The sequence below is a fragment of the Petaurus breviceps genome, unplaced genomic scaffold (genome assembly GCF_028583685.1).
Source record: "Petaurus breviceps papuanus isolate PSGF00001 unplaced genomic scaffold, PetGlider_PUasm1.0 37, whole genome shotgun sequence".
In the NCBI taxonomy this organism is placed as follows: domain Eukaryota; kingdom Metazoa; phylum Chordata; class Mammalia; order Diprotodontia; family Petauridae; genus Petaurus; species Petaurus breviceps.
The window spans coordinates 70,698,437-70,715,164 of NW_027186296.1; the positions used below are offsets into that span (position 1 = coordinate 70,698,437).

Below are 16,728 nucleotides of genomic sequence, written 5' to 3' on the forward strand. Positions count from 1 at the left end.
GAAGGAAAGACAGCCCAAGAGGCATCATCTCCTGCAAAGCCAACTTTGCACATTCTAGAGCCATTGTCAAGAACCAGAGCAGCAATATCATCATCTATGGGAAACTTTGAAGAGTCAAGTTTAAACACTTAAGAGAGAGAAGGTGGTGCCACACCTAAAGTCAGGGCTGGAGGCAAGTGCATGCTGGGTAGAAGAGCTCCCATCTTTTGGCTGGAAGAGTTCATAGCTTTGCACTCTTCATATAACATGGTACATTATATTTATCTCTGGCATATCTCCCTTCTAAATTATAAACTCCATGAAGGCAGAAACCGTTTATTTAGTTTTTCTATCTCCTCTAATAAAGATACAGTATGAGAAAGTGAATAATGAGCTGACACATTCCACATAGCACAAGATTTTAGCTGACTTTCTTTTGGTTAATAAATAGGGGCATGTGTCCCAACAGCCAACTGCAATCCAAGTTATCACATTTTGTTTCAGAAATGAATTTGTTTCAGGGGTAAGACTACTCTATATTAATATTTATAGATTCCTCTGCTTTGAGGAAGTGACCCATTTCTATTTATATTCACATGTGAAATCTGATTTCCACTCCCACCACCACTACACTGTCCAAGGTCCTAAGTCACCTCCTAATCACTTTGACTCTGAAGTATCCCACCCTAATGAATGTAACCCACCTCCCCCACACACCTTTTTTTCCCCCTCAAGTAAAGGCATTTATTTGTAGGCTTCTTCTTAAAAGAGGTAGCACCTCAGCCAGGGTAAGCTGGGGCTTTTATAGAGGAAAACCTGCTGCCACACACGCCTTTTAGAAATCATCCTTCTCTTCGCCTCTGTGAATTTTTTTTATCCTGGTTCCCCTCTTGATTCTCTTGACTATTCAACCTGTTCCTTCTTCTTCCGGTCCCAAAGTAAGGAAATACTTCAAATCTCAGGCTTTATTCCTCTGATTTTCCTTTTTTCTTTTACTTTCCTCAAATGAGATTATTTCCTCACTCTGTGAATTTAATTTTATTTGAAAATTTTGCAATGAGATTCTTTGGATCCAATTTTTATTCTCTCACCCACCAGGTTGATCTCTTCAGTGCCTTTGTGCTATGGCAAAAAGAAGTATTGGCCTATGTAATTGTATGCTTTGTTCATACAGTTGAAAGTTTAGCATTTTCATAGATAATTCACATAAATTTGGTGAATGGGATAAATAAAACCCCTTCCTATTTCTTTCCTTTCCAGTTTTTCCCGAAAGACCATACCAGAGTATCTAGCTCATTCATCCCCATGAGGAACACCTAGAAGGAAACCAGACTTTGAGGCAACATTCCAAAATGATAACACATAGAACATCAGAAATAAAAGGGACCTTTCATTAATATAGATGTAGAATTTTATTCCAAGTTGGAATCAGATAGTTTTAAAGCTGAAAGGGAGATTAAAGATTATCAAGTGACTAGATCCTACTGCAATCCCCTTACTTCTCTGATAAGGAAACTGAAGTCCAGAGAGATAAACTAACTTGTCTAGAGTCACACAGCTAGCAGCAAAATCGGGTCTCAAACGCAAGTCTAATAAATCCCCTTGGAGTAAAGCTTCTTTTAACTATGTCAGTTTGGGAACAGAAGAAGGTACAAGGAACTCGGTTCTATTTTAACTCTTGGTTAGAGGCATAGTTTCTAGCTGAGGCATACCACAAGTTGACAAAGACTCACACTACGAAGGCATTTTGAGAGGAGGAAGGGACATAAAGTAGTTGTGTGCAGTTAGCCCTGAATGAAGAAATGTCTAGAAAGAGATAGGAGCAACCTTTGCTTGTCAAAAGGAGGCTGACTTTTTTTGTGAGGAGAGGAAATTATTGACCTCAAGAAGAATAAAAAATAGCAGAATGTAACAAGTGATTGAATATATGGGACAAGGAGATGAAAGGGAGGGAGCTTGCATAAGGAAGAGTATGGTGTATCGAGATGAATAGGGTAGTTAGATCATGTGGGGGGGGGGGAAGGAGAAAGAAAGAAAGGAGAAGAAGCTATTTTGGAGGGAAGAAGAGGAATTCCATCCTAGACATGTAAAGTTTTAAGAAGCCCATACAAATTTATTGCTGATGTATGTGTCTGTGTTCCATCCAGGCCTCTTGGAAATTTTCGACTTGAACCTGGATGATATGTTAAGGCTAGAAAGGGAGCTTTAGGGAGTTCATTCACTATGTAGCGAAACAGAGTTGTGATTGAACAATAGAGTGGAAGCTTGAAATTGTAGGCAGTTACTCCTCTTGGCATATAAGGACACACCTTGCCCTACTGCAGCTGTCACAGTAACTGAAAGGTGAGAGAAAATGAAACAAACCAAAAAGCAAAAATCTGCTGATTACTGTGTTTGATGTTGGTAGGAATAAATTTGGAATAAAACAGGCTGAGAGAATAGATTTGCATTCTTCGATTCCATTCACAGCACTCCTGAAAACAATATGTGTGACTTTTAATAGCTTTTTTGTTGCTGGCATTGCACTGTGTACACTCATTTCTTTGTTAGCACAATGGCCCTAAGAAGGTCTATTTGGCTGGTGTTCAAGAATACTGTGTGAAGCCTTAGAAAAGTGCCTTTTAAAGTGTTGCAAAAGAAACTCCACTCACTAAGAAGCATGTTGGCCTCAACTGGAGCAGCCTTACTTCTCTGGAGGCAGAGAAATGAAGTAGATGCTGATAAACAGGTTATATGAGTCCCTCTAGAGTCTAGCTAGGTACTCAGGGAATATTGTAACTGTTAATGAGATAATTTTTGGACTCGACCTAGCACACGAACAGATTCTGATCATTCAAATTACATTTAAACAGCATTTGTATCATGACATGCCAGGACAAAAGAATATTTTCTTTTACTATTTCCTCTACAAAGTCTTTCAGTGATTTAATTTCTTGCTGTATATGTCACTGACTGAGGGAATGCTGAAGTCAATTCTCTTCTAAGTCAGGTCAGAAATAATTGATTTCTTCTAGTTCAGAGATTCCAAACATCTTTGTGCATCAGGATCTCCTTTGGTAGGTTGGTGAAATATTATCAAAGTCTTAAAATAATTTTTTTCTGCATAAAATAAAATACATAGGCTAACCAAGGAAACCAATTACATTGAGGGAAAGATAGGATTTCTCTCTCTCTCACCACCCCCACTCCAAGTTCAAAGACCCTCTTAAATAGGTCCTTGGGGTGGAGCCCAGGTCAAGATCCTCCCTTCTAATCTCTTTAGAAATGAAGTTCATAAACATGGATATCATTCTCTTTTCATCCACTCCCATGGTTAAAAGTTTGTTAGGATTTCATTAGTATGGCAACCTGGGGTGGGGGAATTTCTTCTAGCAAGGCAGGTTGGCATCTGCTCTGCAACTTACTGTGTTTGATGCTGATGGAGTTATTTTGGAAAAAAAAAACAGGCTGAGAGAGGAAGAATCTATTCGAATGGGTTTCTTTTACTCCATTCACAACACTCCTGAAAACACTAATATAAAACCATACACATTTTAGGAGAGTTGTCTAGAAAACTGAGAATTTAATAAATTTTATTTATTTTATTTTTAATTTACAGAATAAGACAAGCATTTCCATAACATCGTATAATAAAAAAAAAAAGATGATTGTATAATTAGTTTTTTCTAGAGTCACAAAAGGCAGTATGTAACAGAGGAAGAACTGAAATGAGGTCATTTTTGTCGTCTCTCTCCATTGCACCACACAGTTTCCATAATCACATGGCTTCACGTACCACCTGCACAAGGACATTGCCTACATTTCTAGCTCTAGTCCTGATGACTACCTTGTATTCCACTCAATTCTTATTTCCATCTTTACTGGGATGTCTTGATGAAATTTCCAACTTAACATTTTCAAAACAGATCTTATTCTCTATGAGTCAATGTCCCTCCTGACCTCAAAAATCCAACCAACCAGACAAAAAACAGCAACCCCTGCCCCTGACAATTGGCCACTTCTCCCAATGTCCCTATTTCTGTTTATGAAGATCAACAACCTTGATTAAAGTCATTCAGGTGCAAGACCAATGCATCCTGTTTGTCTCTGTTCTCTCCCTTACAGCCCACAACTAGCCAATAGTTACAAAAGTTTATTGATTTGTGTCTATAATATCACTCAAGTGCATCTCCTCCTTTCTAGTCTATTTGCTTTCGGGGGTATGCTGGAATGAGCTCATACTGACTTCAGGGAGAGGAGATCAGTAAGTTTTCAGCATGTGCATATGCACCTTGCAAACTGACAATACTACAGATCAGGGCTTGTTTATTGTTTTGTTAATTGTCTAAACTTTAGAAAGTGATGGAGAAAATAATGCAGATTAAATCTAAAAGTAGGTACTATTGTTTTATTTCAGAAGCTCTGAGTTTAAATACCATCTCAGGTACTTGCTGTGTGACTGTGGGCAAATCACTTAACCCCCAAGAGTCCCCCAGTTCTCTGTTCTATAAAATGGGAATAACAGTAGGACTCACTTTACACAGGTGTTGTAAGGATCAGATGAAATAATCTGTGCACATGCTTTGGACACCTTATATGACTAGTGAACGATTGTCATGATCTGCAAGCAGAGGTTGTCCCCTGAAATAGCCCCCTGATTGTTTTCTCTACCTCAAGCCTCTACTCACCTCTAATCTCTCCTCCCCCAAATCTATGCTGTCACTAAACTAGCAAGTCTGATCATGTCACACACACATCCCCACTCCCCAGCTTAACAAACTCTGGTGGTTCCCTATTACTTCTAGAATCCAACATGAAGTTACATTTGAATTTTGAAAAAAATTTTCACAACCTGAATCCTTCTTACATTTCTGGCATTATTGTACACATTACTCTTCCTTCTGCATAGTCTTCAGTCAAGCTAGATGGGCCTTCTTGCAACTCCTCACACTTGACAATCTATCTCTTATGTCTGTGCCTTTGCCCTTGCTGTCTTCAATGGCTGGACTGTTCTCCCTCCTCATCAGCTTCTCTTGGAGACCCTGGTTCCCTTCAAAACTCTGCTCAAGCACCTGCCCTTTCTGTAGGAGGTTCTTCTTGGTTCTCCCTTCCTCCTCAGCTGCTAGGGCCCTCCATCTCCCCACCTTTCTACCCCAGATTGCATTATATCTGCTTTGTATGTGTTTGTAGGTACTACTGAGGTGTGAACGTATATGTGTATATATGAAAATATAAATGTGTATTTATGCACATACCTAGGTAGTATATATAAAAACATGCAAAGCAATTACACAAACATATAGTGTTTACCCAGTTAGAATGTAATTCTTCGAGGCTTAGGATTAGTCCACTTTGGTCTTTGTATTGCTTGTGCAAAGTGTCTGACACTGTGTTTAATAAAGCTTTCTGATGGATTGATGGCTAACTATGAATATTCCCCAATGCTCTGTCCTGGGCCCTTTTCTCCTCTTCCTCTATATTATTCCACTTGGTGATCTCATCAGTTCACAACTCTGTCAGGCCCCTCCTCTGCCAGATCCAATTAGTTGCCAGGTCCTGTAGTTTCTACCTCCATAACACCTCTTATATGTACCCCCTTCTCACCTCTGACTCTGCCACTACCCTGGTGTAGGCCCTCATCACCTCATACCTAGATTTTTGCAATAATCTTCTGTGTTTGGTCTCTGCCATTCCAGCCCATGCTCCATTCACCTACCAACATAATTTTCCTAAAGAACAGTCCCTCATGTCACATACCCTCTTCTCGCCTTACTCCCCTCACTCAATAAGCTCTTGTGGCTCCCTATTACCTAAAAGATCAAATATAAAATTCTCTGGCTTATAATGCCCTTTATAACCTGACTCTTTTCTCTTTTCCGGTCTCTTTATATCTCCCTTCCTGCCACCTAACATATATTCTGCAATCCAATAATACCATCCTCCTTAATGTTCCTCACCTATGACACTCCATCTCTTGACTCCAAGTGTTTTTGCTAGCCTAGTTTCCTAATACTGAGGTAAGAATTTCTCTCTCATCTTTACCTCCAAGCTTCCCTGTCTTCTTTCAAGTGTTAGCTAAAGTCTCACCTTATGTGAGAAATCTTTCTAGATCTCTCTAAATACTAATAATTTCCCTCCCGAGATTACATCCTATTTATCCAGCATATATCTTGTTTGTTTACATGTTGTCTTCCCCATTAGACTGTGAGATCTTTGTGAGAAGGGACTGAGTTTTGCATCTCTTTGCATCTCCAATGTTTACCTACTAAGAGTAGGTGTTTAATAAATGCTAGTTGACCGAGTGATTAAGAAGCCCAGCTATTTGGAATATAGGAGTTTGTTGGCAGATAAATCAGGCTAACTTCAAGCACATGTAGTGGTCCACAGTAGGGAAGGAATCTTAGGCTATAATCCCAGATAGTATCTTCAGACTGACTGACTGACACTTGGGCATTACTCCATGTTGCTCCACCATGGCACCCTTCATAACTTGGAAGAGAGTCAAGATCCCTTGAGTTTAAAGCTAAATTTGTATTTTAAACAAGATTCTCTCTACAACATTTTATCAGGGAATGGCCTCCTCAATCCTCAATTATGACAGGAGGAAGACCTGACTGATTCCAAAAGTTTCTATAAATTAGATACCCTAATTTTAAAAGAATTCTCTGAAATCTCCATTTCAAGAATGGATGAGTCTAGACTTGAGGAAATGACACTGTTCTAATATCTTGGAGGTTTGGCTTATTATTTGTTAGAGAAGTACCTTTGGTATTTTTTGTGTCCTTGAATGTGGGACTGTTAACCTCCCCTGAGGACAGTCCTTTAAATCAAATAGGCTTGAAGCAGTAAATCTATTTGAAAGTACTGGACTGGAGGTGAGGTTTTACAGGGAATGGGCAGGGGAGGTGGTCATGAGCTTTCCATTTTGGGGAAAAAGTCATTAGGCTAGGCCAGGTCTCTATTAGAGCTATTTCTCATTCTATGTGAAAGGTATAGAATCCTAGTTTATATACATATTTTCACATATATTTGTGTCTAAATATGTAAATACAAATAAAATTATTACAAAATTCTTATGAGACTTTTACACTATACATATACATTTATTTTAATATATACACACAACAGACACATCATATTATACATATCAACATAAATATAATATTACATATGTTATATACATGTAATGTATAGATCACACATACATATATGATGTGTATATTACATATATGCACATATACTACACAAACATTAACATGTCTATTAAGGGCCAAACAAAAGCCTAGATTTTGTGCCAAAATAGATTTGGGGATCCTTAGAGCTGAAAGGAACCTTAGAGATTATCTAGTCCAACTCACTTATTTTATAATTGAAGAATCTAATAAAGCCTAGTCGCGATGGAATCCAGGTCTCTCACCCCCAGCTCCTTGCTTCTCCCACTAATCATATAACTCTTTATTTATTACTGAGCACTAGCCTTCCAAGAACCCTGTAAAGGAGAGTTTTAATATTTTTTTATCCCCATTTTATAGATGAGAAGATGAAAGATCAACTCCATATCCTTTGACGCCAGTGATCCCAGTACTTGGCACATAGCCCAAAGAAGTTATAGACACAAAGATTTAATATATATAAAAGTATTCACAGCAGGATTATTTGTGATTGTAATGACACAAAGTAGATGCCCATCAATTGAGGATGATTGAAAAAACAAAACTATGGTATATGAATATAATATATCACTATTGGGGGTAAGACATGACTATGAAAAATTCAGAGAAAATAGATAGATTTCTATAAACAGATGCAGAGTAAAATAAACAAAACCAAGAGAATAATTTGAACCTCTACAGAATGACTAGATCAATGTTAATAAAAAGCTTACTAAATTGAACTCGTAAGTAAAAAACCAGGGAAGGTGTCAGGGAAGAGATAATGAAGTATAATGTCTCCTTCACAATGGAGAGTTGGTGTACTGGACAGAATGTTTCATACCTGCTCATATGTAGTCGTTATATTGGTTGTTTTTGTTTACTTGTTTTTTTTTCCCTGTCAAAAGGGAGGATTTAATGTGGGGGAGGGAGGAAGTGTTGAAATGACTGAAATATAAAGACAAAAGGAATCAAGAGAACATATTTTTAATAAAAAAGAAAATACAGGTTCAGTGCAAATAAATGATTTGCCCAAAGTCATCCAGCTATTAAATAAATTAGCTAGGACATTTACGACATCTCCTAATTCTAAGTCCCATACTTCTGCCATTATATTACATAGCCTCTCTAAGAGACTAGAGGTCAGGATAGGTGCAGGCGCTTGGGTAGGGTGGAGTTAGTACAGCTAGTACTGAGTGGAGCAAATTATGAGGTTAATAACTAGTTCTTGAATATCAGGGAAGACAAGATTCCTCTTCAAGTGGAGATCCAAGAAGTGCTTAGGCTGGCTGTCCATCTGAGTCTGAGAGCCAAGGGCACAGAGCCCTCTGGCTGAAGTCCACAGCTTTTTGCCTGGGAAGAGTGGGTGGAAATAGAATCTCAGAGGTTGTCTCAGTCCCAGGCAGTACACACCCAACCCCTAGCCTCCCACTTGAGGAAGTTAGTGCCATTATAAGTGGGGCTACTTTTGTCAAAATGGTGGCAGACTCAGTGAAGGGAGTATGATGGTCAGTAAATGTGCACAACAGCTGGTTGGTTCTTTGCCAATGGTGTCTCAATAAATAAGCCTGGAAGAAGAGTAAACTTCCCTTATATGACCTTCTGTTTTTCCTCAGCAACTGAAGTTACCATCTGTACTGTAACTCTGGAAAAGACATCAGCTGGTTTAGGCTTCAGTCTGGAAGGAGGAAAAGGCTCAGTTCATGGAGATAAACCTATATCAGTTAACAGAATTTTCAAAGGTATGGAACTAGTTGGGCATCAATCTTTCTTGTGGGAGCAAGTGAAAAAACTCTCTGAAATAATTTAATATTTTTAAGGCCATAAATATTTCACATGGACTATACTGCATCTGAGAAGTAGCATGGCATAGTGGATAAAATGCTGAACTTCAAATCTGAAAGATCTTGGTTGAAATCAAACCTTTTATATTTTTTAACTATCTCAACCAGAGCAAGCTGCTTATCTACTCTGTGTCTCAGGCAAATCCATAAGACTTATCCCACCAGGGTCACTTCCATACAAAATAAGTTGCCATGGCCTACAGGCCTCTGTAAGTCCATCTAAGGAATGCCTCTCTTCCCAGCTCTGAGATGACATTCCATTCATACTGAAGGTGTGTGTATGTACAGACTTATTTGCATGTTGTCTCCCCTGTTAGAATGTGAACTCCTGGAGAACAGATACCACTACTTGACTATCCTGGCACTTAGCACCTTGTTGGACACATAGTAAGCACCTAATAAATTTTGATTGACTTACTGATTTTGAGGGGCAGTCATAGAATCTTTGATATGGAAGGGAACTTAGAAATCATCCTGTCTCACTACCTTATTTGACAGATGGAGAAACTGAAGCAGAGGTGAAAGTGACTTGGCCAAGGTCTCCCATATCTAGTAAATGGAAGCACTTGGATTTGAATTTAGATCTCTTGACTTCTAATCCAGTGCTCTTTTCACTGTACCATATGGCATCCATGTGTGTAGGTCCTTGAGACACACATGAGAATGTTTGTATGAGTACAGTCACCCAGGTGACTTGGTATGGGGCCCCTCCTCCATGTCTCTTTGTCCCTAGGCCTCAGAGGTACCTGGAATATGCTGCGTAGCATGAAAGTACTTTTGTAGGCAGAAGGAGGCTGTTGTACGCTGTTCTCTTAATAATTTTTGGTATTTTTAATTCTCTTTGGGGTACGCAGTTCCCCTGATACCACTGGGAGCCTGGGAGTACCTAAAAATCTATGCTGTCTCCTAAACATACTCTTTGGGCCAGAGGCTGCCTCAACCAAGGGATGTTCAGGTTGCAGAAGTTTGGAAAATTGCATTTTAGTCAGTCAGTCAATAAACATCTATTATATGCCTACTACATACCAGGGTAAACTAAATGGCACAGTGGATAGAGTACCAGGTTTGGAGTCAGGAAGACATCCTTTTGAGTTCGAATCTGGCCTCAGACACTTACTAGCTGTGTGACCCTGGGCAAGTCACTTCATCCTATTTGCCTCAGTTTTCCTAATCTGTAAAATGAGTTGGAGAAAGAAATGATAAACCACTTTGATATCTTTGCCAAGAAAAGCCCAAATGGGGTCTTGAAGAGTCAGACACAACTGAACAAGAAGAACACGATGTGCCAGGCGCTGTGCTAAGCCCTGGGGATACCAAGAAAGCCAAAAGACAGTCTCTGCTTTCAGGGAGCTCAGTCCAGCAGAGCATTTTCCCATCTGGCAAAAACACTAGGAAATGTGTTGGTCCAGTTTCTGAATAATCCTGAGAATCTTTGGGTTGTTTTAGCATGCATTTAGTTTAATGGGAAAATTGCTAGTAGGTCTGTTGTCTGATTTCTTTAGACATTCCCTGGCATCTTTAAAGCATGTATTCATTCTCTTGCTTGCTTTTCTCTCCAAGCAAAATATCAAAATGACCTCTCCCCACTAGCTCTTCTTCCCTATTCTCACAGGGGTAGCTTCAGAACAAAGTGATGCAGTCCAGCCAGGAGATGAAATATTGCAGCTCAACACCACCACAATGCAGGGACTCACTCGTTTTGAAGCCTGGAATGTTATCAAGTCTTTACCTGATGGGCCCATCACGGTTGTCATCAGGAGAAAAGGACTCCATTCTTCCCTGGCCAAACCTTCTGAACAGTCCCAGGGGAAGGACTGACAGTTGCAGCCCAGAAGCAACAAACTTCTCCCTCCCTCAAATTGTTCTCTCAGGACCTCTTCTCCCACTGTGCAGATGTTGGGGAAGTCCAGATGCTTTACTCTGGCAATTTCTGGTTATCATCAACTTTCTGGGACACCATCCAATAGCAGGTTGTCCAGAAAATGAAGATCCATAACTGCCTCCAGAATCTCAATATTCTGCAACAGTTAATGATACAAACTGTGTAGACTTTGTAAAAAGAATATACATATATAGAGATCAAATAGAGATCATATTGATGACATGATGGTATAATAAAGATAGGTGAATTTAATTCACCTCGATACAATTAATTCACCTTGGAATTGTTTTAATTGGGCCAGGGAGAGTAATGGGAAGCTTGGGGTGGGGAGGGGGAAGTGGGAATTGTGTAAGTTTGGAAGACAGAATCAGTACCAATGGGTAGAAGATTTCCTAAGCAAATCAGGGAATTTTTATGTGATGAGAATATGTGAAAAGAGGAAATGGGGATTGTTGGTTGGCAAGCTTTTGTATAGAGATGGACCTGACCCATATGATTTAAGACTTTATGTATCTGAAAGGAATCATTGGGGGAAAGAGGGAAGAAGGGGCTAACACACATATATGTGTGGGTGCAGATCTACATATCTATGTGTGTGTATATGTGCTAAAAGTAATATATTGTATTTCTATAGTACCTTTATTCATTGATCTCAAAGTACTTATGTCAGTTCCTATACCATTGAATTTGTCTGCCCTGGAGGGCTGGGTTTCTATCCCAATCTTGATAACTGACTTGGGTAGTTAGGTGACAGTGGATAAGGTTCTACGACTCAGTCATCAAGGTTCAATTTCAAATTCTGCCTCAGACACTTACTAGCTGTGTGACCCTAGGCAAGTCACTTAAACTCTGCCTGCCTCAGTTTCCTCATCTATAAGAGGGACAATAACAGAATCTAACCCTAAGGCCGTTGTGAGGCTCAAATAAGATAACATATGTAAAGTGCTTTGCAATTCTTAAAATGCTAACCACCACCACCACTACCACCACCACTACTATGACTATGACTGCGACTACTACTACTACTACTACTATGTTGGTGAGATAGGGAAGGGAAGGTGTGATATAGTATAAAAGCTACTGACCTAGCAGATCCCACACTCACCCTTATTAATCAAGTGACCTCTGAAAAGTTGATCTTTCTGAGGCCTGGTTTCTTTAACTGTGAATAAACCCTTATGATATGTACTGCCTAGGATCTTTGCCGGTATTAAATGTGATAACTCAGCATCCTGAAAAAACTTGCAGATAAGAGTTGCTGAGCTGATCTTTGAATGATCATGGAGAACAGGAGCAGCACTTTGGGACAAGAGAAAGGCAGATGTCACAACAGAAAGAGAATGAAGCATACAGACAATGTGCCAGTGACTTCAATCCCCAACAGAAATCTTGAACATATTTTTAAAGGATCACAATGATCCATCACAACTTCACCAAGAACTGGTCATGCCAGAAAAGTTTTCTTTCCTTTTTTGACAAGGCTATTAAAAATTTTGGTTTACTACAAACAGGGATACTAAACAATCTCTGAGCCTGCCACATAGTAGCCCATAATGACTTTTCTAAGTTTATAGGAAGCTCTCATTTCCATTCCTCTCCAACATCTGATCCCATTTCTCATGCTTTCCTTGTGGATAGAATGAAGAAATTTCAGCTAAATGACCGAACAGTTTTAGATGTGTTCCAAGCAGGGAACTTAAATGCAAAGATTCATGGTTTGATGTCAGGCTGGAGAGAAGTCTCCAATGTAGTTCCCCAGGGATTTGTGCTTCAGTGATTTCTCCATGGTTGACTACAGTGCCAACGAAGGAAAAAAAATACAGTCACAATGACCAAAAGCAGAATTTTAATTGTGCAAACATCAGCTTCCAGTTACCCATACTCTTTGCCCTGGAAATGCTTAGATTAAGCAACTATTACTTTCAAGTGAAGACATGGGGAAAGAAAGGTGATCATTCAACTTTCAGCTCATTAGAACAAAAGCAAAAGATTTGAGCTATATTTCACAGATACATTGAGTCAGACTAAGTTTCTTCAGTCCACATGCTTTCTCCAGTCTGTCCTCCTCAGCAAGGCTAACACTCATAATCCATTTCCATCTTGATTAGATCAACTAGTTAGGAAACACACAAGTTACTTTAAACTCTTCCTACCTTATGTACCTACTCCTGTAGATAATAGGCATGTCATGATTTGGAATATTGTTTTGTTATTAAGCCAAAGAGGCAGTGTGGCATAATTTACAGAGAGCTGACATTAAAGCCAACAAAACTTGGGTTCACGTTCTGCCTGTGACATATACTGACTGTGTAACCCTGGACAACTCACTTAACTTCTCAACCCTAGGCAACTCTCTTAACACTATAAATTGCCAAGAAGTAGTGGATTTCATTGGTAAAGGATATTTCCTTACCTGGAAGTTCCCCATATCAATGAAATTACAAGTCCAGTCCTTATTCCTTTTTTTTTTTTTTTAAGCAATCGGGGTTAAGTAACTTGCCCAAGGTTACACAGCCAGTTATTTCTGGGTATGGTGCTAAGCATCTGAGCCCGGATTTGATCCCCAAGTCATCCAGACATTGGAGCCAGATCTCTTACTCGATGATCCACCTGGCTGCCCCTAAGCAATTGGGGTTAAGTAACTTGCTCAAGGTTACAAGGCCAGGTGTTTCTGGTGGGTGCTAAGTGTCTGAGCCCGGGATTCAATCTCCAGGTCATGTCGACACTGGAGCTGGTGCTCTTACTCGCTGTGCTACCTGGCTGCCCCCTTTATTCCTTTTTAACCTAAATTTTATATCACAGACTCTCAGTTGAAAGGTTCCTCAGAGGTCATACATAGTCCACTCCAAACCTGAACAAGAATTCCCCCTCCAACATACTTTAAGTGGGTGTCTAGCTTGTGCTTGAAGCCTTCTATGTGAGAAGAGCACAGCACTACCTAGGGCATCCTTTTCCATATTTGGGCAGCTCTAATTGTTAATGTTATGCCTTTTTGGAACTTCAATCCATTGGGACAATTACTTCTGTTTTCTGGTGCATGCTGTATGAATCTAAACTCTCCTCCATGTGCCACACCTTGAAATACCTGAAGGTATTTCACCCTTAAATCTTTTCTCCATTTTAAGCAATATCCTCATCTGAAGTGACTATTTAGTCATAGCCTCATAGTCTATGTAGCGGGATTTAATTTTATGGACTAGGTATTCATATGAATAAGATAACACTTTGTAATCAATTATTAAAGTTCAGTTGAAACCATATTTTAACAGAAACATCTTATAACTATGACCTAGATCACACAACTCTTCAGGGGCTGAGGGTTATACTCAAATAATGGATAATAATATATTAGAATTAGTCAATTAAACATAAGCAACTTTCTATAGAAATTGGCAATGGGGCAAATAAATAAGTGGATTAATAAAGTTTGTAGATGACAAAAAAAGTGAGACATGGGATAGGATTGTTTCCTTGGAAGATCAGAACAAAATTCCAAAGTTGCTGAAAGGCAAAATTCAGTTGAGTGAAAAAACAATAATAACAATAACAAACAAACAAGGAAAAAGCTTCTTCATAATTAGAGCTACTCAGAAATAGAATGGGCTTCTGAAGGTAATGAGTTCCCTGCCCCAAAAATGGTTCAAGAAGAGAATTTTTGACCATTCATTGCCAAGAGGATTTATGCTCCAGGAAGAGTTGTACTAGACATTTGAGGTCTCTCCCAGCTTAAGATCTTACAACAATGTTGGCAAACTGGAGACTTGGATAAAAAAAAAGACAATAATATACTCATATTATCTTATTTGTAGAGAACCTCAAGGTTTTAAAGTACCTTAAAAATACATTCTCATTGAATCTTTAAATTAAAGCAGGTATCGTTAATCCTATTTTTACAAATGAGAAAATGGACTCTCAGAGAGGTAGAGAAGCTGTAGCCTTAGAGATGACAGGATTCAGTGTTCTTTCAAGGATATCATGGAGGTCTCTTAAGGTTTGATAAAGGACAGATATAGGGTGATTATCCATGGGAGGAAGAACCAACTACTAAACTACAAGGAGTAAAGGGCTGGAAATATAAGCATGGCTCACAAAAATCTAAGGATCTGTTTCTGACAATAAATCTGAAAATCTGGCAGATTTTATCCTTGGTTCCCTCTTGATGCCTTTGTATGCCAAAGTTGAGTCTGTCTTATATTTCCAAATAACTCTGCTATCTTAGTCAAAATTCCTGTTTCCTTAGGACATAGGAAAATAATCTGATTAAATCAATTATCATTGAAGTGTGAAATTCTGCTAGACTTAATCCTTAGGATCATTGATTTAGTGCTGGAAGAGATCTTAAATATCATCTAGTCCAATCCCCTTATTTTATAGACAAGAAAACTGACACCCAGAGGGATTAAGTGATGCAAAATATCACACAGATAGTAAGTGGCCAAAACAGTGTTTGAACCTATTTCCTCTAATTCAAAATCCAAAAATACTTCTATAAGACTATTCAGGAATCATCTATAACTAAATGCCAATAAAGTCAAAGATAAGATATCTTATCCATTAAATGCCTTTATGAAATCTGGTTCCTTTTCTTTTCTTTTCTTTTTTGGTGAAAGTCATGGAGAAGGTGGAGGAAGAAAGGAAATATGTCAATGGCTGGTGTCAGGGAAAGCAGAATCCCTGTTGGGTGTCTTTGCCTTCTTCCTCCTCTTTTATTTTGCTTGTTTGTTTTTAGGATGCAAACCCCAATTAGAGTTGTCTTGTTCACCATATCACTTGTGTCCCAGCAACTCCTATTTCTGAATGGGTTAAACAGGGTGCTTTTTTCCATGGAGAAGATGTCATTCTTGAAGTTTATTCACTGCTTTTTGAAGATTATTGTAAAATTCAGCCATACTGTGAGGGAAAAAAGAGTTCACCACATTCTGGGGAAGATAGCCACTGAGGTCAGTCTGAAAGAAACTGACAACGTGGGTCTTGTTTGGTTCCCTGTGAAATCAACGAACAAGCAATATCATTATCCTATAGATGTATATGCAAGAGCAATATAGGGTGTGGTACAGAATTATAGAATCTTACTTTGGAAGTGAGCTGGAGAGGTCATCTAGCCCAAACATGACATGTTGGACATGTTGTTATAAAAACTCTTCTTAAATACTTCACTATCTCACAAATTACCCCATTATATTTTTGGCTGTCTCAAATTCTTAGGAAGTCCTACCAAATTGTAAGCTGAAATTTTTATTTTTTCTCACTGATCCTCATTCTATCTAGCATTTGGTGCTATAGAGAATAAAAATAATCCCTCTACCTCATGAAAATAATTTTTTAAAAATTAGAAGAAATTTATGTCCACCTCTTCACTTTCTTTAATTCCTTGTAGCTCTTTTCTTCTCCTGCATATTACCCCAACCCCAATTTGACTGTTTATAGGATCAGCAGTAATCATAAATCAAACTAGTCTTCAGTTCCAGGAAATGAGCTGAAGGTTAGTATTTCAGAAATCACGAACCTTTAAAGCATTAATTACTTATGTAATTTCTCTTATGAAAATTTTCATTAAGGGTTCAAAAGAGCAAACAACATATTCCATATGTGAAATTGTAAGTTTTGTTCAGGGGGTCCAAATAGGCAGATAGGAAATAGTTCAGTGGAATAATCTTAATATCTAATGCAGACATGGTTGGTCTTGTCTTCGTCAATAAAATTCTTTATTAGAGATATATTATTGATCCTACACTTAAATACCAGGGGTCACTGTGTAAGCATACTGTAATTGGAAAACTTGAATGACACCCTCCCAGTTGTTCCCTTCACTACCTTGTTTTTCATCTTCTGAACTCCTACTCTCTTAGTAAAGTACATGGGTTCTCACACCAATCCACAGGGAAGAAGGGGA

General features: G+C 38.7%; 2 protein-coding genes across 3 annotated transcripts in view; one reads left to right on the forward strand and one right to left on the reverse strand.

Annotated features, from left to right (window-relative positions):
- Positions 1 to 11,051, forward strand: part of IL16 (interleukin 16) — a 167,970-nt gene extending 156,919 nt beyond the window's left edge. The window contains exons 20-21 of the mRNA XM_069098690.1: positions 8,726 to 8,851; positions 10,566 to 11,051. Coding sequence (XP_068954791.1) covers positions 8,726 to 8,851; positions 10,566 to 10,771 — 332 coding nt within the window. The 3' untranslated portion in view covers positions 10,772 to 11,051. The remainder of the gene's footprint in view (positions 1 to 8,725; positions 8,852 to 10,565) is intronic.
- STARD5 (StAR related lipid transfer domain containing 5) overlaps positions 8,081 to 16,728 on the reverse strand; it is a 28,752-nt gene continuing 20,104 nt past the window's right edge. Inside the window, exon 6 of one of the 2 annotated variants that reach the window (XM_069098692.1) lies at positions 8,081 to 8,462. In XM_069098692.1, coding sequence (XP_068954793.1) covers positions 8,390 to 8,462 — 73 coding nt within the window. In that variant the 3' untranslated portion in view covers positions 8,081 to 8,389. Of the gene's footprint in view, positions 8,463 to 12,664; positions 15,819 to 16,728 lie in introns of those variants that run through there. The other variant, XM_069098691.1, reaches the window with a different exon arrangement.